The sequence below is a fragment of the Tenrec ecaudatus genome, chromosome 1, assembly GCF_050624435.1.
Source record: "Tenrec ecaudatus isolate mTenEca1 chromosome 1, mTenEca1.hap1, whole genome shotgun sequence".
NCBI classification, from domain to species: domain Eukaryota; kingdom Metazoa; phylum Chordata; class Mammalia; order Afrosoricida; family Tenrecidae; genus Tenrec; species Tenrec ecaudatus.
This window is the reverse complement of record NC_134530.1, coordinates 238,731,172-238,753,232: the sequence shown is the minus strand read 5'-3', so window position 1 is coordinate 238,753,232 and position 22,061 is coordinate 238,731,172. Positions and strand designations below refer to the sequence as shown.

General features: G+C 41.5%; 1 protein-coding gene across 1 annotated transcript; it reads right to left on the bottom strand.

Annotated features, from left to right (window-relative positions):
- Positions 1 to 937: 937 nt before the first annotated feature.
- On the bottom strand, positions 938 to 1,897 carry LOC142439874 (transmembrane protein 234-like). Its single transcript, XM_075542534.1, has 2 exons — positions 1,708 to 1,897; positions 938 to 1,407 (listed from the first exon to the last, which is right to left on the bottom strand). The coding sequence occupies exons 1-2, from the start codon at positions 1,895 to 1,897 to the stop codon at positions 938 to 940; spliced, it is 660 nt and encodes a 219-aa protein (XP_075398649.1).
- Between the last annotated feature and the right edge of the window lie 20,164 nt (positions 1,898 to 22,061).

Sequence of the window (22,061 nt, the reverse complement as noted above, 5' to 3'; positions counted from 1 at the left end):
CTAGATCACGCTTTGAATTTAAGACTTGAATATCCAGCAGCCTACTTAGACTCTTCTTTTGAATATCTAATTTGAATTGCTTGAATCTCAAACTTAATGTGCTCTCAAGTAAAGACTTGAATAGCTCCTCCCAGCTGAATCTGCTCCGCCTACAGTTCTCCCTCTTAATTTATGGCAGTTCCATAATATCAGGAGCGCAGGTCCAAAATCTTGCAATGCGTATTGATTTTTTTTCCTTTTCTCTTACATCCCATCCAATTTGGGGGAAATTGGCTTGACTCCTAAACTACAGGTATGTGTTGTGTGTGCTCCTTCCCCTTTTCCTCGTTGCCATCACGTTGACTCTGACTCATAGCACCCCTACAAGCAGGCAAGAAGAGCCTCTGAGTTTCGAGAGTGTAACTTTTTTTTTTTTTGACAGAACACTCACTCACATTTATTGAAAGCCCCACAGGTCCCTGGCTGGGCACTGGGCTGGGAGGTGAGCCCTGCTGCCCCCATCCTAAGTGGGACAGGTGAGGACAAGGGACAGCTCCTCTCCCACCTTCCCCTGATGTGCACCGGCGTGCATTGCTGGCTCCAAGTCTGCAGTGCCCTCTCCGGGCGCAGGGGCACTGCCACCTGTCAGCCGGCCCAGCACAGCCCGAGACGAGCACTTCCAACAAGTTCGGAAAGGGCCATCTTCAATTGCATTTTCCCACAAACTCTTTGAAGCCCCTTCCTAGTAAAAGGGGGGCAGCGGGAGCTGCTGCAGGGGAGAGGGCGGTCCTGCTGCCAAGGCCTAGCAGCTGACCAGCACCTGGAGGTCCCAGAACCCCATCACTCTGTTCTGAGTGATCCATGAGGTAGCGGTTGAGAGCGGGAAGCTGAGGCTCAGGTGGAAGCACTGGGCCAGGGCCTTCCTGGAGACAGTAGAGCTGAAGGTAGGCTCCACCACTCAGAGGGTGGCCAGTGGCCCCTGGGTCTTGCTCACTGAGCTGGCGATGCACAGTGTGATCCCGGTCACGGTGAGCACCAGGCCTGCGGCGGCTCGTCTTCCACCGACGTCTTCTCCAAGTACCTTTCCAAATATCAGTGTGAAGACAATGGCCAGAGAGTTACCGATGGGCACGGCCAGGGTCAGATCTGTGGACGCCAAGGTAAGGTAGTAGAGAAGGGAGCCGCACTGGTTAAGAAGGAAGGGTATCAGGTACTCAGTATTCAAGAAGAGGGTCTTCATCTCCCGCAGCAAGTGCTGGACCCACGTGCGCTCATGAACTTGTTGCAGGCCGGCGAAGGCCCGCTTCAGCAGCGGCTGTGTGCCACCCCACAGAGCGGCCACCAACACCAGGGCCAACACCTGCCCTGGATGGAGGCTCAGTTCACTCGGCCCGTCCCGGCCGGCCGGCCGCCGGGCCCCGAGTGTAACTTTTTCAGGAACAGAAAGTCTTCCCTTCTACAGAGCAGCTGGTGGTTTTGAACTGGCCACTTTATAGTTAACAGCCTGTGACATAATAACATGTGATTTGGACATTATGCAAACACCATATTATGTATAGTATATATGAAGGGGTTTAAAAGTGGAATTGAAAGCTAATAGGATTTTTCTAATAACTTTCTGAAGCCCCCTTGGATGGTTTGTATGTTTATATTTAATAACATATGTCAACATAACCCCGGGGCTCTCTGTTAGGGGCAAAGCATCCAGGTTTGCAAACTTGCACATACAATTGCCTCTTTCTGGGCTTGCTATACGTCCTGAGTAGACTGGGGTAGCCCGATCTGAATTGGAAGTAGTGGATGGAACAGAGGGGTTGTAGCCCACGGTTACTCCACAGGTATCAACCAAGCCATTCCTGGGGATTGCCAGCTCTGCTGAGGCTCCAAGACTGCAGTCATGATGTGGCAGCTGAGACATGGCTGCAGCAGTGCTGCAGACTGATGCCAACCCCACTTGTGGGCCTTCTACAAACAAGCTTCTCCTTCCTTTCTACCCCGTGGTAGACAGTAAACTGTCACTCCAGGGGCTAGTGCACAACGTATGTCTGCACATGTAGACTCTGACCACCTCTCTCCTGCTTCACTGATGGCGTCCTAGTCAAGATACCATCAGTGCACAATAATCTCCTACTGGTCTTTCTGCTTGGAGTTCTCCTGCACAAACTAATCAGAGTGAAAGTCACCACCCTCCTGGGTCTACATGGTCTTGTTATCTGGGTCACCATTATGTAACTGCACTCATCTCCTACTTCCTGCCTTCTGGCTGGTTGTGTTCAGATCACAACATGGCAGGCATTCTTCCACAGTTGTAAGTCATCTTCTATGTCTGCAATGTTCTTTGTTTCGGCATATGCTTGGCCAATTCTTTTGTCCCTTTCAAGTATGTGCTTAGAGTCTTTGACTAAAAATCTTCCTGATGACCATATCAGTCCCTGCCACCCTAACCTGGTCTATGGTCTATATAGTTTACATATTCATTCTATTTATTGTCTGTCTCTCACTTGTTGCATTCTGAGCACCTTGCAGACAGGGTGCTTTGTCTATTTTGCTTAGTGACGTTGAAGAAGCTTGGTACATAAAGCATAAAGAGGACCAAACCCTCTGGACTGGAACTCTCTGTGGGTCTGTGAGGCTGTGCTTCTGTAGACACAGACAGCCTCGTCTGGGGTTCCTGCAGGTGGGTTTGAACTGCCGGCCTCGCAGTTAGCAGCTCAGCATGGAGCCCTCTGTGCTCTAGGGCTCCTGGCTAGGACACAGTAGGTGTATTAGAAACATTTGTGAATCAGTGGATACAATTTCCTCTTTCATTTTATTCCTGGGTTGCTTTCCATTGTCTGGGTTTTGGGTTTTTTGGTAAGACTGCATCCCTTAGTGATCTCCAGGTATAGTGCTGCACTACTCCAACTTCTGGCTTTCCTTTTCCCTCTCTTCACTCTCCGTCCTCTAGTCCATAGGTTCCCAGACTTATTTGGCCAACCACTCCCTTTTCAATAAAAAATCCCCCAAAACATCAGTACACCCTGGACGTGAAAAACTTTGTAGTATAGCTCCAAATCCAGAATAAAGTCAATGTATCTGCTTTTGCAGTCACCCCCAAACCCCACGTCCCAGATTATCCCAACGAAGGGCGGTTTCACCCGTTTGGGTAAACACTGAACTAGTCTTAGCTTCATGCTTTCTTCTCTCAGGGAGCCTTTTAGTTTCAGATCTGAGCATTGACAATTTTTATGTTAAATTCAGGGTCCTATGATGTTGTGGCTATGTGGGTTAAGCATTGGGCTGCTAACTGCAAGGTTGGCAGTTCAAACCCTCCACCCACTCTGCTGGAGAAAGACAAAGCTTTATACTTTTGTAAAGAAAGACAGTCTTGAAAATTCTAGGTATCAATCAGTCAGAAACAACTAGATTAGGGGTTTGCCTTCAAGAAACTTAAACACATACTATACAATTTATTATCAGAAACCCACACCAAATTTTAATATACATTTAATGCTGCTTTGATAAATACTATGCAAGTAATCGATAAATCATCTTACCTTTTACATCATTATTTTAATGCTAAAAAGCCAAGTTACCACATTTGTATGGTATAGTGGAGGCACTCTTGTTTGACGTTTATAAGATTTGGGTTTTTCTATATGCTCTGTTGCCAATAACCTCTCAGATACTTGGAAATTCAGCAAGTCATCAATGTGTTTGGATTTCTACTTCAAGTGTAAAACAAAGAGAATTCAGTAAACTTCAAGGCAATCCCTGTGTTCAACATGCTACATACTTTCTGTCATTTAACTGTGACAACCCCCCTATGAGACAGGCCAACTGACTACCGGCGAAGGCCTTGTCTCTCCCACTACCCTGCAACAACCAAACCAACACCATTGTGATGTCACCTTTCCCTCCTTCACGATGCCACCCTGGGCAAAGCCTCTGTCGAATTCTGAACAATAAAGTGTAATGTAATTCACTAATGTTCCCATTGCCCTATGCTGATAAATCATTTTAGAATATTTTTGTATATGTGTCCAGGCCTTGTTCAAACCACATGTCAAGGCTGCTTGCTTCCAGGACTACCCACAATGAAGGGAAGTGGTCACTGATGTGGGTGACAAAGATGAGCCTGCAGGAAGGAAGGAAGGGAATCAGGAACCTGCTAAGTCACAGAGCGGGCGAGGACCAGGGCTTTCTGATGTCCACAGCCACCACTTGGCACTGCATTAGACCACTTGAAGATACAATGAAATAAATAAAAAATATATCAACTTTTACTGTTTTGTCATGGCATTTTATAAAAGTCTACCAGTATTACTCATCTCTCTATTTTCTTCCTGGAGTACATGTTGTAAATCAGCAGGTATTATTTTAAAAAATGGATCCACTATATTTCATCTACTCTGAGATGTCTGTGTTTTTCATCTGCTAATATCTCGAAAATCAAGACACATCTTATTACAGTGCCTTATCTCTGATAAAATTTATTCATCTTTCTGGATCTTTATTATGCATCAGACATCATTTCATTATAGTTGTTCTAATGTTTCTACATGTTTTTTTCCATACAGAAATAGAGGTTTAGGAAGATAAGTAATATGGTCATGGCTACATATCAAATTCATAATAAAATGATACTTGAACTAGAAGAATCTAACTCTGGAGCCTGTTTTCTTAATCACAGAAACATACCTGTACTAGTAGCAGCTGCTATCGAGTGAATTCCAGCCCACGAAGACCCTCCAGGTACCATAGTATAACTGTGCTTTGCGGGATGGTCGTTGGCTGATTTTTGAGACATAGATAAGTAAGCCTTTCATCGTGGTACTTTTGGGTGAACTTGAATTTCCAAATGTTTCATTTGAAGCCAAGCATGTTAACTATTTGGATAATCCTTAGGTTCCACTAAGACATACAGTCAGTCACTCATTAAAACAGAGACTCTCAGCGAGGATGACAGGCTGCCCTTTCATATCTAGAAAAGAGTCAAACTCATGACAGTTTAATTGACTTCATCCGTGGGCATAAATTCCTTACTTGCTTCTCATTTCTTCCTTCCATATCTTCTGGTGGTGCTGCTTTCTGCACCCAGATGTAGGGTCAATTTCCCCACTACCTAAGGCAGGTGTCAGCAGGACTAAGTATTTTTCTCCTTAGAAGCAACTTGACAAATTTCCACTTGACCTTTGGACACTAGTTTGACTTTTAGAATTCTTTTCCCTGCCCTGTATTTGGTCATGGGTTCAACGAGAACTGTTTTTATTTGGTGCTGAAACTAGGGGAGGAAAAATGAGCTAGATAAGAGGAGCAGAGTTTTCCAATTATCCAACTACTCTTTCCAAGCTCTTGTTAGAGTGAGCATTAAAAAAAAAACCCAAAGCCTATACAGATGTAGTTCTCATGATAAATCACTTTTTAATCAGTCATAATTTCACATTAAGTGCTGAATAAATGCCCTTTGTTTCATACTTAAACTGTCAGCAGCTAACATCAGGAGGGCAGACGAGTGCCTATCATTAGAGCAGAGAAAAATCAATACCATTTTTAATTAAAGGCAGGCACAGCCGAGCTTTGAGACAAGCAAATCTCCTTGTCAGTTCATCTCCCCTTTAAACTCTTTCAGAAGTTCAGTTCAGAAGTTAAAAGACAGCCAGCTGTAGGAGCTAAGTGACACACATGCTTTGGGTGTGTGTGTGTGTTTGGGGGTGGCACGGGAGGAGGGGCATAGGGAGAAGGCAGAAGAAAACATTGAGAAATGCATTTTTCGTCAATTGCCTATCCCTTAGGGGCAATCTTAAGGTATGATAAAATGTAGATGCTAACTTATGCAATAGAGGTAATCTTTTCATTTGCAGAATTAAAGAAAATCAAATGATAATGGAACAGATATTCTTGTTGATCAAGTTTTATTTATTGATTTGTTGTTTGTTATGTCAACATAATTCTATATCTATCTCTATATAGGTATGGATAGATGCATGCACACACACACACACACACACACACTCCAATAGCCCTTAGAATAAGGAAAACGCGAGAAGAATCGATGCATTTGAATTGTAATGCTGGCAAAGAATCATGAATGTACCAGGGGCTGTCAGAAGAACCAACAAATTGGCCTTGTAAGAAGTGCAGCCAGCATGCTCTTTAGAAGTAAGGTTGGTAACACGTAATTTGGACACATTATCGGGCCAGACCTGTCACTGGACAAGGGCAACAGTCTTGGTAAAATGGAAGGCAATTAGGAAAGAGGAAGGCCCTCAACAAGATGAATTGACACAGTAGCTGCGATCATGGGCTCAGACCCAACAACTGGTGACGAGCTAGGACTGAACAATGTTTCAGTGTGTTGTACATAGGGCCACTTGGAAATAAAACTGACTTGACAACATCTAACAACAACTTAGCCTTATATGCCGGTGATACTATTGACCTGATTTTATTGGTAGAGAAAATGAAGCGTAGAAGGATTAAATAACATGGTCAAGGTCACATATTAAAATGAAGTAAGAAATTGTATTTGAGCCTTGAATGCTTGGCTTCTGGGCTTCTTTTCTTAACCATTTAAATGAAGTGATACCCACACCAATTATTGGCCACATTATTATGTTTTAAAAGCTAGAACACAACATTTTAAAATTATTCTCTCCCTGTTACAGTTTACAATATTGAGGTTTCTTTCTTTGTAGAGAAAGAGCTGAGCCAGACAGAATGCATAGTCCTCTGTAACCTGAGGACAGAAATGGAATTCCACCACTTTCATCATATTGCATTTATTAGAAGGAAGTCTCTAGGGAAGGGGGCTGCCTAGGGAGTAAATTTCAAGAAGGAATTGAAAGCTGCTTACCATAGATCCAGAAATCTGAGAGATTATAATCTGCATGAAAGAGAATATAAATAAATTTTGGGTAATTTAAGAAAAAAGAAAGGTAATATTTATTTAAATGGCATAATATGACACAGTCACTGGATCCTGGGGAGAGTCGGTAAAGCTAGAAATGACCTATGAAGAGTTAACTTAACAAAGACTAATGGATGGCACTTTAGGGAAGGTACAGGGCCTTCAGAATAACACTAAAGTCCTTCGGATTAGGTTTCGAATCTCTAAGAAAAGGACCCTCAGTGGTCTCTCTGGTTTTCAGAGCTCTTACAGAATGTGTAGCCATCTTCTTGTTATTATCATTTGTCTTTGTGTAACTCCATCTAATTATACAAGGAATTCTAAGTCATTTTCAAACAAAATCCACTTTATACTGACTTCAAGATAGCACCAGTTCATGTAATTTTAAAAGTCCACAGCTAAGTAAAACCTCAGGCTCAGTTTACTAGGAACCAGCTCTCTTTTCTGGGATTCTCTGAGCTCTCTCACATTCTCCTTTATGGATGACCTTCATCTTCAGATGGTTTCCATCCTTTTGTCAAGATGGTTGTTGACAGCCACCAGGGCTCACCTGCCCTCATTCACACCGAGAGATTTCTTGTGTGACCTTCATCCAAACTCCATGTGTGGCTCCACACCTTTCTGCTTGGATTCCAGTGTCTTTGCGAAACCCAACAAAAGCTCAGTCTATTTGCAGTTAAATTAATGCCCTCTGCAGGACAGAAGTAGGACACACAAAAATCCATTATGAAATCAATAGTGCTCTTTGTTGCTGTTGTAAAACCATGTTTAAAAAAAAAGGTAGTTGCACATTTTCAGTCTATTATCTTTAGATCAAAGTAAAGGTGCCCCTACACTAAACCAGCCCCCCACATCTCCTTTCCACCCACCCCCATTGGAGTGTTTTTCATGAAATTTCAATGCCAATCTGTCTTACCTGAAACCAGGCATTTTGCCCAAAGTCAGGCTGGTCCAGTGTGGTTGATGTCCAAAGGCATTTCCCAACCCTCCACCCTATGCCACTAAGTCAATGCCCCCAGGAGCTCTGGGACTCCTTTCAAGCTCAGGTTTTAGCAGTGAACTCTAGTTTACTTCCAAGATATTTCTTGCCAGGATGTCAGGAAATTGGATCACCAGGTTGGGAGTGATTGTGGTGATGCCCACTCACGTTGGAACCAGGAGGAATTCAAGAGTGTGGCCTACCACCACCCCTCTCTGCATGAGCCGCTTCTGTACCTCAAGTAAGGTGATGCCCTCACTGCCAGCATCCAGGTAACCTACCCCCCATAAGCCTCACATTATACACTAGAGGCTAGACCACACTGAGGTGGCCACTGCTCCACCACACCAACAAGTCCTTTAAAGCGATGGCTGAATTGGTCTTCAAAACGGACAGGCATTCTTTATGGGAACCAGACCACTCTTCTCTCACCACTACCACTGGTGGTGGACTATGGAAGGCCATGGTGCACTTAGCGTTGTAAGATTCCATTCTAGAAAAATATTTGGTTTTTGCATGGTTCAACTAAAGACTCAATATGGTACCATGTTAATATTTGACTAATGCTCAAAGTATCATTGCACATTCCTTGCTTTTTAAAAAGCATGGTCCCCGGTGGTGCAGTTGTTAAGTACTTTGTTACAAAGGAGACAGAGGTTGAAGCACCAGCTGCTCCATGAGAATCAACTTCATAAAGAAACCATACGGGATAGCTCTCCATTGTCCTACAAAGTTGCTATGCATCAACTAGTGGCCGTCAAACATATCAGGGCTCACCGGCACTCATTCACATCCAGAGATTTCTTGTTCACCCTTCGTCCAAACTCAATGTCCCCCTTCCTTCTTAGCCACAAATGTCTGCCTCAATTTCACTCTTTTTGTGAAGTCAAACAATATGCTAATTTCAATAGGTCTGGCTTGGTTTATTTTGTGTAAAATCATCAAAACTTCTTAGTCCTAAATGCAACTGGAAAGGTCAGATGGGTTGCTCAGGGGTGCAGGGAGTTCATGTTAATGAAGGAAGAATAATTCAAAAACAGAGATCAAGAATGGTTGTGTAATTTTAAGGATGGTAGGCAATCAATGTCACTGAATTGTGTATGTAGAAATTGCTGAATGGGTATAGATTGTGCTATACTTGCAATGATATGTATGTATGTAGGTATGTGTGTGTGTGTGTGTATACACACACACACACATATGTATATATATGAAAAAAATCCTCCTCTTCCTTAGCACCAACTCCAGCTGCTTCCGCTTGCCTGGAACCTCCACTCTCTCCAAGTCTGACTGATACCATTTCTTGTCTCTTTCATGGACCTCTGTGCTGTATTTTGTTCAATTCCTCACTTTACTCACCTACCCAAATTTTATACTCATTCAAAGTCCAGTTCTAGTTAATTTTCTTCCACGAAACTTTGGTTTAAATAATAGTAGTCCCCCTGAACAGGCTTCTAACGCTCTCCGAAATTCACTATACTCACAAGTCAAACCTGATACTTGGAGATTAACCAATTGATGTGTTATCTTACATGTTGTGATGCGAAGGTTAACTATATGCTCACAGCACCTGCACAAAGTTGATCACCACCATATATATGATGATTTATAATAAATATATGGTTTGTATGGAATTCTAGATAGGCTTTGGTATTAAGATATGATTGGGTCAACTGCATTGCCTTCATATATTTCAGTGATTAAATGTTGCTCTGTGAGTTTATGAGAGGCAGAAAAAACAAGACAGAGAGATATGCAATCATTTGGTAGATAACATTGTGCACATTTTATTGGTTTGTGTGAAGGGTGTTGAATTAATAATTACACAGTAAAATAAGACTTTCTTTTAGGTAAAAATCTGAGTGGGATTCTTACAATTTTTCTCCTATATGATTGACCTTGATCATCTGGCTAGAGTGTCATGTTCATTAGTGTTCTCCATCATGAGCTTCCTCCTCTGCCTCCCCATTTCATAGTGTTCTGTTAGGAAAGAAGTGACTATGTGCAGTCCACAGTTAAGAGTGGAGACTTCGGTTTCTTCTCTTTGGGTGGAAGCATCTACCTGGAACTTTTCTATATAGCAGTGATTCTCAACCTTCCTCATGCCAAGACCCTTTCATATAGTTCCTCATGTGGTGGTGACCCCCAACCATAAAACTATTTTCATTGATATTTCATAACTGTCATTTGCTACTGTTATGAATTGTCATGTAAATATCTGATAGGCAGGATTTATTTTCATTGTTACAAATTGAACATAATTAAAGCTTAGTGATTCATCACAAAAACAATGTGTAATTATATATTGTGAAATATTTATTTCTAATGACAAATAGATGAACTTTTGTCTTGAAGCATGGTGTAGCATGGGTAACTGTCTTCACGCCGGGTACTCCTATGTGAACGTATCTACATGTGAATGGACCTGTCTGGAGAAGGATGGAGGAGCGGTGTCTCAATTTCCTAAGACCATCAGAAATATGTGTTTTCTGATGGTCTTAGGCGACCCCTGTGAAAGGGTCATTCAACCCCCAAGGAGTCGCCATCCACAGGTTGAGAACCACTATATCCTGTATATAGTACACAGGATGCTGCCCTTTTCGTCCCATGTATAAATGTATTCAGCAATTTAGTTTTATTACTAGGGGTTCATTTATTTTATAATTGGGGCTGTAATGCAGTGCTGCTTTATTTTATTGGCCAACCCGTTTCAACATTAGATGCTGCAAGCTCTTCCATTTGGTGTCTATGAACGACCCTCTGACACACCTCAACACTGAGATTTTTCTTTGTGTCTTTTTCGAAAAAGCTTCTTTATTCTCTGACCCATGTGGCCCATTTTCATCCAACTCCACTTTGGACCCCTCATTTCAGTATTTATTAAATGACTGGATTGTGGTGCAGCTGATTTTACTTTTATATTTTTTCTGGAGTTCAATTTCCAAAAGCAATAAAGCCTCGTTGCAGTTTCTCTCTTAGAAAAAGATAGCCATCGCCTGCTTTGGAATGTTGACTCTTTCATATGTTTACATTTTCTCTTCATGAAACTTTCTCTCTTTATGTTCCAACTTTAGTCAAGAAGCCCAAGGACTTTCCAGCAACACTTTTGTTCGTTTAATTAGATTATTTATTAGAGCTTCAATGCTCAATTGATTCCCCAGAGCCAAGTTAGAGGTAAACTCAAAACCAAATCACTGTGATCCAGTAGATTCGACTTACAACCACCCTATACAGCAGGTAAAACTGCCTTTGTAGGTTTCTGAGACTGCAATGCTACGGGGATAGAAAAGCGCATCTTTTTCCCAATGGCTGGGAGTTTCAATCGGTTGACTTTGCAATTAGCAGTACAAAGCGAAACCACTAACGCCATAGGGCCCTCGTTTTCTCCCTTCATTTTCTGCTTCCTGGCCTGTCTCCCACCAACCTGACAAGGACCTGAGAGTTAGAAACGCAAAGCGTGAGCATGGGTGAATATGGTAAATTCATATCTTGGGTCAAGACATCCTACTCTTGCTCCCCCTCACTTCCCCCACCCACCTCAAAGTTCTCCTCCACCCCCTACCCTTACCTTGCTTCAAACAATGAATTTCCAGGGATTTTTTCCCTTTTGATCTCCACACGAGTCTAATGCAATTGTCCACCAGCAGAAGCGCTGTGAAGTGCAGAATAAAGTAATGATGCTAATTTGATTTCCATTCCACTCCCACCCTTTAGATCTACATGTCTTTATTGTATTAGATTTCTAATGAAATTCTCTGTCTGGGCTCCAGCAAGAGACCTGGAGCACAGGGGCTGTGGGAGGGGCTCATCTCAGGAGAATTGTCCCCATTTACATCCCATCTTTAATGGATATGGACCTGCCTGCCCTTGATCATCTTTCCCTTCCTGGCCTATATCCTGGGAAGGGAGCCAGTGCTACTGAGAATGGTGCGGCAACTGGAAAATAAATAAATGAATAAATAAGTAAGTAAATACAGGGTAGCTTTTCAGTTCCAGAGAAAGGGACAATGAACAACAAGAAAACAAGACTAAGAGGTTCATGCTGTCCTGAATAGTTCATGGAAAAGAGCTGCGAGCTAATTTCCAGGCTCAAATATTTGTGCCGGGAAGAGGTTTGCTCCCGTGTGGCAAGGCTTCTATCCGCGGGAAATACCAACCCCCCAGCTATTTCGGGTGACAGAGGTATTTCCAGGCCGCCAGATAAGTTTGGTCTAAAGTTTGGCTGACCAGAAAACCTACTGAGTGAGAGGTTAATGTGATGCTTCTCCTGGAGGGTCTTGTGGCCTAAAACATGACACTCATTCACTTCTGTCACAGGATTTACCACCCACGATGAGAGATGCAAATCCGTTCATGGAGAGTGACTTTCTATGGATCGTACACTCGCTTGTCCTCCTGGAAGCATCTCCAATTCTCAGGCACATTATGAAGGTACCGTGAACCAGCCGGTTCAACTCTGAAATCAGGACCCGTTGTTGTAGCTATTCTAGCAATGCATCTCGTGCAGCGTTTTCTTTGTTTCCACTGACCCTCTAGAAAGTACGGTGTCCTTTCGCAGCCCCTCTTATAGATGTCCTCCTCGTATGACCCTTTGTCTGGTTCCCAGACCTGGAACAATTAACGGACCTGTCTCAAGTGACAGCATCCACCAGGAGTAGAGGGTGACAGAATTTTGCTTGATTTTCGTTTTGTCCAAGAACTCCTTTTTAGCTGTCTGTCAGCATTGCCAGAAACAGATTTCATCAATCGATCACACTTATTTGTACATGGTTAGGAATGATTTTGAGACCCAATATGAGTGAGGTGGAGGTGCAAGTGGGCATACCAGAATTCTGAAGGCTGTTGCCCCAACATATAAAGATTTTTGAGTGTTCCAGAGAAATGAAAAGAAACAGAAGTTCTACTCCTGGTAGAGGGTTTAAAAATTGTTTTATGTAAAATCAAACACCACACAGTTTATTTTCAGCCTCTCTCAGGTCTCTGAAATTGTGGGGGGAAAAGGAAAGGGGAGGTGATTGACATCACGACAGCTTTTCAAGGGGGAAAAGGGTAGTTTATATCTAATCTAAGGTCTTTAAGAGGAAGCTCTGAGCTTTGGTTCAGCTCTCAGTGGACAGGTGTCTGTATCACAGAAGCACCATACATAATTCACCACCAGAGAGCCCCAGAACTTAGCAAGAAGCCTAAATTACCTGTCACTTCCAGAAGAGGTGTTCCCTTCAGGTCAAGGTTGAAAGCGCTGGTAAACCCGCTTGAGGAAGAGCCCATCAGTCCCTATTTAAATGTCAGTGCTGCTTCTTAGCAGTGGGAACTGAAATGCTTGGCTATTTACCCCTCAAATGTGCCCACCTCTTGTGCAGGGCTAATTAACACACCAACATACTTTAGTCACATTGGAACGAAGGGAGTGAGGGTCCCTGTGTTTATGATCAGAGATCACGCTGTGTGTCCAATCAATGGAAGCTGAAGAACCGCAATCTCTTCACCCAGGGGCTGGGGTGGGGGTCCTGTCAGAAGTGTGAGCCACTTCAGCTTACACTGAAAACAAAAACATCTCATTATTACCTGGGGATAGAACACTGAGCCAGGTAGAGTCTGATTTAGGAACGCAATTCATGAAAGGCAGGTGCCATCTGGCTGTCATTAAGCTGCTGATTGTAGCCCTCTCCTTGATTGACTAGTGATTGATTGACAGATGGAGGAGAGGAGCCAGTGTCAGGAAGTGGGAAGAACTTGGGTTTCACTCTGCAGTTTGGGGGACCCAGTGTGAACCATCACACACGGATTTCCCTTAGGTTTATCACCTGTATTTCAGGACCTTCATGCTTACAGGAATGCCAAGCCAAACAAAAAATACGAAAAGAAACACTCACAACACAGAAAGACTGTACTTGAAAACTATTTTCTAGGTTTGATGCTGAGGTTGGGGGGCAAGTCTGATTACATAGGATTATAAGCTCTTCAATGATTTACAATTTCTTTTCACTTATGAAGCAGTTTTTTGGTGTAACTAGAGAATTGGAGTTTTCGAATTCTTTATTTCTAATAGAATTTAAAGAGTAACTGTTTGTAGTTTTCAGAAAGCGTTTAAAGACAGAAGAATGTTAATTATCTTAAAACATTTATCAAATTTAAGTGCTACTAAAATTAATAAGATCAAAATTATGGGCCAAATCTGGGGCATTTGAAAATGTATTGCATTTTGTAATGCAAAGTGCATAAAGGAGAAATAACAAAGCCATAAACATTCCTGGAAGCACAAGCACAATATAAGGCAACTAAGTGTCGAGATTATCAGACATGCTGTAAGAGGTCTTTGGTTAATCGACTGAGAGCTATGTGACCCAGTCTGGAAAAATCTGTAATATTTAAAGTCAGATGATCTCTTAGCTGAGAACATTTTCTCAGATATACCTTAATTAAAAAAAAATGATGATGCTCTCAAATTGTGTAAAAAAGTATCATTTTAATTTTGGTAAACTCAGCAGAAGTGGGAAAAAATCCATAAATTAATTCAGCAAGGAGTATTATTTATGTTGTTGATGGTAGAATTTAACATTCATGTCACAGTATAATTTTAGAAAGAGATATCTACATATAACATTAATAATTTTATAATACAACCAAAAATATCACATTAATAAAAGTGTATTAAGTATGAAAAAACGTCTTGTTGAAATACACTGATCCCCGAGCAAACGCTATTGTTTGGGATTATGACTTAGGTTCCCAACGAGTGAGGCTGCTTGAAATCACTGGCAGCTCTGAAGGAGAAGGAGGAGGCTTTCTTAGCCCACAGGGTAGTTCTACTTTATCCTCCAGGTCTCTGTGAGGAGGAATTGACTCAGTGGCAGTGAAGAAGTAAGTGATATTTCTCAAATTGTCACATTGCAAATTCTGTTTAAATGTATCTTCTAAGTCTTATCTGTATACCTAAGTCTAAGTAATTCTACAGGTAACCATACAAATGATTTTAATTAAAATGTGTCTGAAATCAAAACTTCAAAATAATGAATAATCAGAATTTCTAGGTGATTTCAGAGTAAATGTCCCTGCTAGGCATGTGGCTGCCATTAATATATGATACATGTATAACAGGGATTATGATACAGGGAAAATGTTCAAGGTAGGATATGAAATGAGGAAGTAGACTTTCCATTGTCATTATCTTGAAGCTGAATGTGCTCTTTTAGGTCAGTGTTTGAAAAAGCTTATATTTTGGGGGCATAGAAATGACTCATGGATATTTGGAGCTATGGACTGCTAACACAAAGTTGGGAGTTCGAATCTAGTAGCTGCTCAGTGGGAGAAAGACGAGACTTTCTACTCCCACTAGAAGTTACCATCTCAGAATCCCGAAAGGGAAGTTGTGCTCCGTTTACAGGGCTGCTGTGATTCAGAATCCTTCCAATGGCACTGGATTCTTTTTTGGAAGCATTTGAATATGGAAGCATTGGTGGTTTAGTGGAACAATTCTTGACTTCCATACATGAGGCCTGGGTTTGATTCCCAGATAAAGCAACTCATGCACAGTCACTACAGAGCTTTCAGTGGAGACATGAGCCCCACTGTGCTGGGGAACAGTTATCTTTTTAAAAAAATCATTTTATTAGAGGCTCATACAACTCTTATCACAATCCATACATATATTAATTGTGTAAAGCACATATATGTATATTCATTACCCTCATTATTCTCAAAACATTTGTTCTCCACGTAACCCCCTGGCATCAACTCCTCATTTTGCCTCTCCCTCCCCGCTATGCCCTCCCTCATGAACACTTGATAATTTATAAATTATTTTTTGTCATATATTTCCCTGTCTGACATCTCCCTTCATCCACTCCACTGCCATCGTCCCTCAGGGAGGAGGTCACGTGTAGATCCTTGTAATCGGTTCCCCCTTTCCAACACACCCTCCCTTTACCCTCCCAGTATTGCCACTCTCATCACTGATCCTGAAGGGATCATTTTCCCTGAATTCCCTGTGTTTCCAGTTCCTTTTGGTACCAGTGTACATCCTCTGGTCTAGCCAGACTTGCAAGGTAGAATTGGGATCATGATACTTGGGTGCGGGTGGGGGAGAAAGCATTTAGGAACTAGAGGAAAGTTGTATTTTTCATCGTTGCTACATCGCACACTAACTGGTTCATCTCCTCCCTGAGACCCTTCTGTAAGGGGATGTCCAATGGCCTACAAATGGTCTTTGGGTCTCCCATTCTCACTCCCCTCCTCATTAACTATGGTAAGATTTTTTTTTCCCTGATACCTGATCCCTTAGACACCTCATGATTGCACAGGCTTGTGTGCTTCTTCCATGTGGTCTTTGTTGCTTCTGAGCTAGATGGCTACTTGTTTACCTTCTAGTCTTTTAAACGCCAAATGCTATATCTTTTGATAGCTAGGCATCATCAGCTTTCTTTGCCACATTTGCTTATGCACCCATTTGTCTTCAGCAATCATATTATGGAGATGAACACACAATTACCATATATGCTTGTGTATATGCCGAGTTTTTCAGTACAAAAAAATGGGATGAAAAACTGGGGTTTGGCTTATACATGGGTCAGTAGTACCCCAGTGAGGTGTAACATCTTGCTGCCCGCCCCCCACTCCCCAGGTAACGGGACGAGTGCCCGTTATCTCGCGAGTGATTGGCATTTCTCCCCTGTTCATTCAAAGCCCCGCTGACACTGCAGGGCTTTGAATGTTTGTTTACTCACATCTAACCAATCAGAGCCGTCCTAGGATGTGGACGGCTCCAATACGCAGAAGCACCCATAGTGATTCCCTTACGCCAGAACCTGAACTGGTAAGGATGTGTCTGTGGCTGCACTCCTTCTCTCCCCTCTGGTCTCTATGTTAATTCACATCCTGCACCCCCCGCCAGCATGACCTCCCCACCCCTCCTGGCTAACATGTTGGGTGCTGGGGAGCATTACCATGAAAGTTCTTTTTCAAAGTCTTGTTTGTTTATCCTGTTAAAAATGGATACTCTTGAACCAAAACAAAAACACCGGTCATATGAAGCTGGTTTCCAAATGAAGGATGTGTCAAGAGCAGAAGAGAGCAATAACAATATTGCAAGTAGGGAATTCTGTGTTGACAAAAAGCAAGTGAGGGAATGGCAGAAAATGAAGGCTGACTTGGAACAGATTCCAAAAGCTAAAAAAGCTCATCGTGGTTTAAGGTATTTTTATGGTACTCTAGAGAGTGAATTGCATAAATGGGTTATGACTCGTCAAAATGGTTATTGCATAATACGCATGGGAATCCTCCTACGTGCTCTACAAATAACTAAGGATGACAAATATAAAGCACCAGACCTTGAAAATTTTGCTGCGTCAGCAGGATGGTGTACTCGCTTCATGAAAAGGTTTGGCCTACTATGTTTGAGACAAAGAACAAAGATTTCCCTGAAATTGCCACAAGACCTTGAAGAGAAAATTATGACACTCCAGTCATTTATTATAAAACAAAGAAGGATTTATAATTATGATCTGGCAGATATTGGGAATATGGATGAAACTGCCATGACTTTTGATCTTCCAAGCAACAGAACTGTGGCAAGTTTAGGAGAAAAAACATTTTTCTCAAAACCATAGGAAATGAAAAAAATAAAAACCACTTTACAGTTGTTCCATCATGTTTAGCTAATGGAACTAAGCTGCGTCCTGCCATTGTTTTTAAAAGAAAGACCTTGCCTGAAAAGATCAATTTCCCACTAAGAATTACTGTGCATGCACATGTTAAAGGCTGGATGGATGAAGACGGAACAAAGAAACAGCTGGAAGAAATTTGGAACCAACAACCAGGAGCAGCCTTAGAGAAAAAGCCATCGTTATTTTTTGGGATATGTTCAGAGCCCACCTATTGGATGACATAAAAAAGTTGGAAAAATCTGGTAAAGTTACTTTCGCCCTTATTCCAGGTGGGCTTACATCCGTCCTGCAGCCTCTGGATGTATTTTTTTTTAAAGCCTTTTAAAGACCGTGTGTGAAGGATGTGGTATGAATGGATGTCATCTGGTCAAGCCTGACTAACAAAAGGAGGAAATCTCATGAAGCCTGACATAGAGTTAATAGCAAGTGGGTTTGAGATGCATGGGAAGACATTCCAGAAGACTTGGTGCGACGTGCCTTCCAGAAATGTAGTATTAGTAATGCTATGGATGGCAGTGAAGACTGCGCTTTGTATGAAAATGACAGCAGTGATGGTGATGACGGCGATCTCAGTGAGGACAGCGTCTATGATGACCTTACACCAGCTGAAGCTCTGCATTGGGATACGGATGATGATGAGGAATCTAGTTTTGAAGGATTTTCACTCTTTATATTTTAGCTTGGTTGCTGATTGAGCTCAGGGAATAGTACTCTTAAGGTATCATTGTTGATACCTTATTGTTTTTGTTGAACCTATTTTCCACTTACTGTGCTGGTTTACTAATGTTAAATGACTTGTCGTCCCTTTATTTATGTTCTTTATTAAAAATAAATATTTAAATACATTACCCCCACTGATGTCTCAATTTTTAGTAATTTTATTTTCATTTGTTTTGATTATTGAAACGCACCAATACCTTCTGCATTTTCCACCCTAGGCTTATACTCGAGTCAATCAGTTTTTCTGGTTTCCCAGGTAATCATTAGGTGCCTAGGCTTATACTCCAGTTGGCTTATATTCAAGTATATACGGTATATGATCTTTTGTTCTTTGATGCCTGATAACTGATCCCTTCGGCACCTTGTGATCACACAGGCTGGCGTGCTTCTTCCATGTAGGCTTTGTTGCTTCAGAGCTAGATGGCCACTTGTTTACATTCAAGCCTTTAAGACCACAGACACTATCTCTTTGATAGCCGGGCACCATCACCTTTCTTCACCACATTTGCTTATTCACCCGCTTTGCCCTCAGCGATTGTGTCCGGAAGGTGAGCATCATAGAATGCCAATTTAATAGAAGAAAATATTCTTGCATTGAGGGAGTACTTGAGTGGAGGCCCAATGTCCGTCTGCTACCTTAATACTAAACCTGTAAATATATGCACATAGATTTATTTTCCCATCCTCATATACAAATATATTTGCATATGTACATCTTTATCTAGACCCCTATAAATGCCCTTTGCCTCCCAGCTCTTTCCTCTATTTCCCTTGACTTTCCTCATGTTCCACTACCATGCTCAGTCCCCACAAGGGTTTCAGCTATTCGTCGTGGTTACCTTACCCTTGATCATGCCCTAACAGGCCTCCCACACCCTCCACACCACCGATTTGGATCACTTGTTCCCTGATCCTGGGTTTGTTAACACTACCTTTCCCCCCACCTCTCCCTCTCCCATGTCCCCCAAAACTGACGGCCCCGTTGGTTTCTTCTCCAGATTGTTCACCCAGCCTATTTTATTTAGACAGTCCTGCGGAGATAATAACATGTACAAAAATAAGACAGAGCAAAACCAAGCAGCAATATACAACAAAACAACAGCAACAACATATCAATGACAAAAACAGAACAAGAATGAAAAGCTTGTAGTTAGTTCAAGGATTGTTTGTTGACCTTTCAGAGTGTTTTCCAGTCCAGTCTGTTGGGGCACCATGCCCTGACCCAAAAGTCCACCTTCAGCATTTACTGGGGACCTTGCCACTCCCTTCTCTTGCTATTCTGTTGCACCATCTTAGTGTTTCGCCTCTGTGTGGCAGGATCAGGTCGAGTGCAGTTCCAGCCCTCATATGTACCAGTGTACAACCTCTGCCCTATCCAGGCACAAAAGGAAGCCTGAAGGGGCAGTATCAGGACTCTGGGCTGGATGGGAGAAGACTGTGATGAAATTCCCACCAGACAGCCTGTGCTACCCTTGAAGAATGAGCAGGTGGTTTGTTGTAATGGGGGAACATTTCCTTGGTGAAAATCTCCAGGCCTTTCTCTCACCAGTGTCGTTTTCAATTTTCTTATCATTTCTTTCTCATAACTCCCTATTTATTGTCGTATGTCCTTTGACAAGATTACTATTTTAAAATGCACCTCCCTCCAACCCCGCCCAAACTGCCGCTAGAACGTTTTGAGCTGGCCTCTACCTTGAATCTAACTGGCATAGCAGTTCCACTGGGAAGCCACCATTGCACCTGGAAGTTAAAAAAAATTTTTTTTAGGAGACAAGTAATACTAAGACACATATTATTTAGAGAATTTGTGTGTTCTGACAACCACTGACTGAAGACAAGTTTATACAAATTTAACTTGGAATAAACAACTGGAACCTTAATACCAATACTTTTAAACTTAACCTTTGTATATTCTTAAGCAATATGAAACTGAGACTTTGTAACTTTTATGGCCTATATTCCTTTGAATCATATTTTAATTTCTTTTTCAATAAACCAAAAAATAAAATAACTCTTTTTTTGTATACAGGTTTATGAGTTTCAGTAATGCATGGAGTCTTGTAACCACCCCCATAAAAAGTTACAGAACAATTCCATCATCCCACAAGAAATAAACCTCAAAATTCAGGTGTGTGTTTTCTTTATAGTTACACGCCCCCCCCCGCAATAACCTGTTCTCTTTTTAAGCAGCCTTTTCCTGACTGTCACAGGAATGCAATTACACAGTTTGCAACCTTTTAAGTCTGGCTTCTTTCACTTAGCACTATGCATTTGAGATATAGCTGTGTTAGTCTGGGTATATTAGAGAAACAAATGCACAGAAACTCATCTGTGTAAGAGAGTTTTATATACAGGGTAAGTACACATCAAGGAAACATCCCAACCCAATGCTGCCCAAGCCCACAAGTCCAACATTAATCCATATGTCCGACACCAATCCACAAATTCCTTCTACATCTTACAAAACACATGCAATGACGCTGGCTGAAGGAGGAAAGACAAATCAGTGACCCGTGTAAGCATCTCAGCGCTGGCAGGGGTCTCCACACAGGTGCTCCAGCATCAGAGTAGGTCCCTGTTGCTTTTTCTTGGGGATGTCTTGCAGGAAGTGAGCCTTACTAGCTGAATCAGGAAACTGGCTAAGGCAGCTGCACCCTGGTCCAGCCATCAGAGAGCAAGAGACCTGAGAACTAGAAAGGCAAGGCTCACTGAGCCATTTATCCTTCTGCCCTTCAATTAACCCCACATTTATCCTTCTGCCCTTCAATTAACCCCAGGTTGGCACAATAAACTAACTACCTCAATAGCCATGTCATGGAATACACTCATATTAGCTTACATAATTTTTCTCTAGCTTTTCAATATTTCCTCTCATTATTATGGTTTTTGTTTTACCTCATTAATCACGTGAGATTTGCATATGTTCATTTGTATATTTAAGATATTCAGTACATGAAAGCCAAAATAGATGATGCTTCAGGAACAGTAACAGGAGTAATGGTATCCTGGAGGTATGGGAAGAGGGGGGCAGCTGATAGCATTGATGACCGTATAAACCCACTTGATGGAATTAAACAACACTATTTTATGTGAATGGATATATTGGATCATGTAAGATATAGGGAAATATTATTAATAAGGGTTTCTGAGGAGTGGGGGGCAGGGGATGAAAGGAAGCTGACATCAAGGAGTTCAAGAAGAAAGAGAAGGTTTTGAAAGTGATCATAGTAGCAATTGTACAATACATCTTGATGTGACTGAACTAAGAATCCTTATGATATCTGTTATAGCTCTAAATAAAGTGATTAAAAATTAAAAACAAAAAAGATAAGTAACTCAAATATTGAAGAATTTTTTTGAGAGGCATAGGATTTTGTTTTTATCCTCCCCTCTGCTACCTAACTTACAATGCATGGAATTTCAATGATCATTTTTATTATAGATTATTATTATAAATTAAATGTTTGATAATAATTCTCTGGTTTTGAATAAAAAATTAGTTTGTTCTGTTTTTTTATTACTAAGAAGTATTCCATTGCATAGATGTAGCAGTTTAAATTTTAGTTCTTTCTAGGATACTATGCATAAATGGGAAGATGCTATCAAGTTGTAAATTCCCACATCAGAGATTTACAATTTACAAAAATTTACAAATTTTTACAAAAAATACTCAATTTTTTGCAGACTACGAATTCTATTGTTTTTAAAAACTGAACATAGAAAAAAGATTTGAAGAAATTACATCAAAATATGAATAAGGGTTTTATTTGGATTAGGAAATGTTAAGTGACTTTTTTCTATTTATCTATTCCTGTTTTTCTATTTTTTAAAA

Coding starts and splice junctions, on each gene's coding strand:
- LOC142439874 (XM_075542534.1), bottom strand. CDS start 1,897: ATGTCTCAGCTGCCACATCATGACTGCAGTCTTGGAGCCTCAGCAGAG. Junction 1,408..1,707: donor AAGCCCAGAAAGAGGCAATT/GTATGTGCAAGT, acceptor TTCCTGAAAAAG/TTACACTCGGGGCCCGGCGG.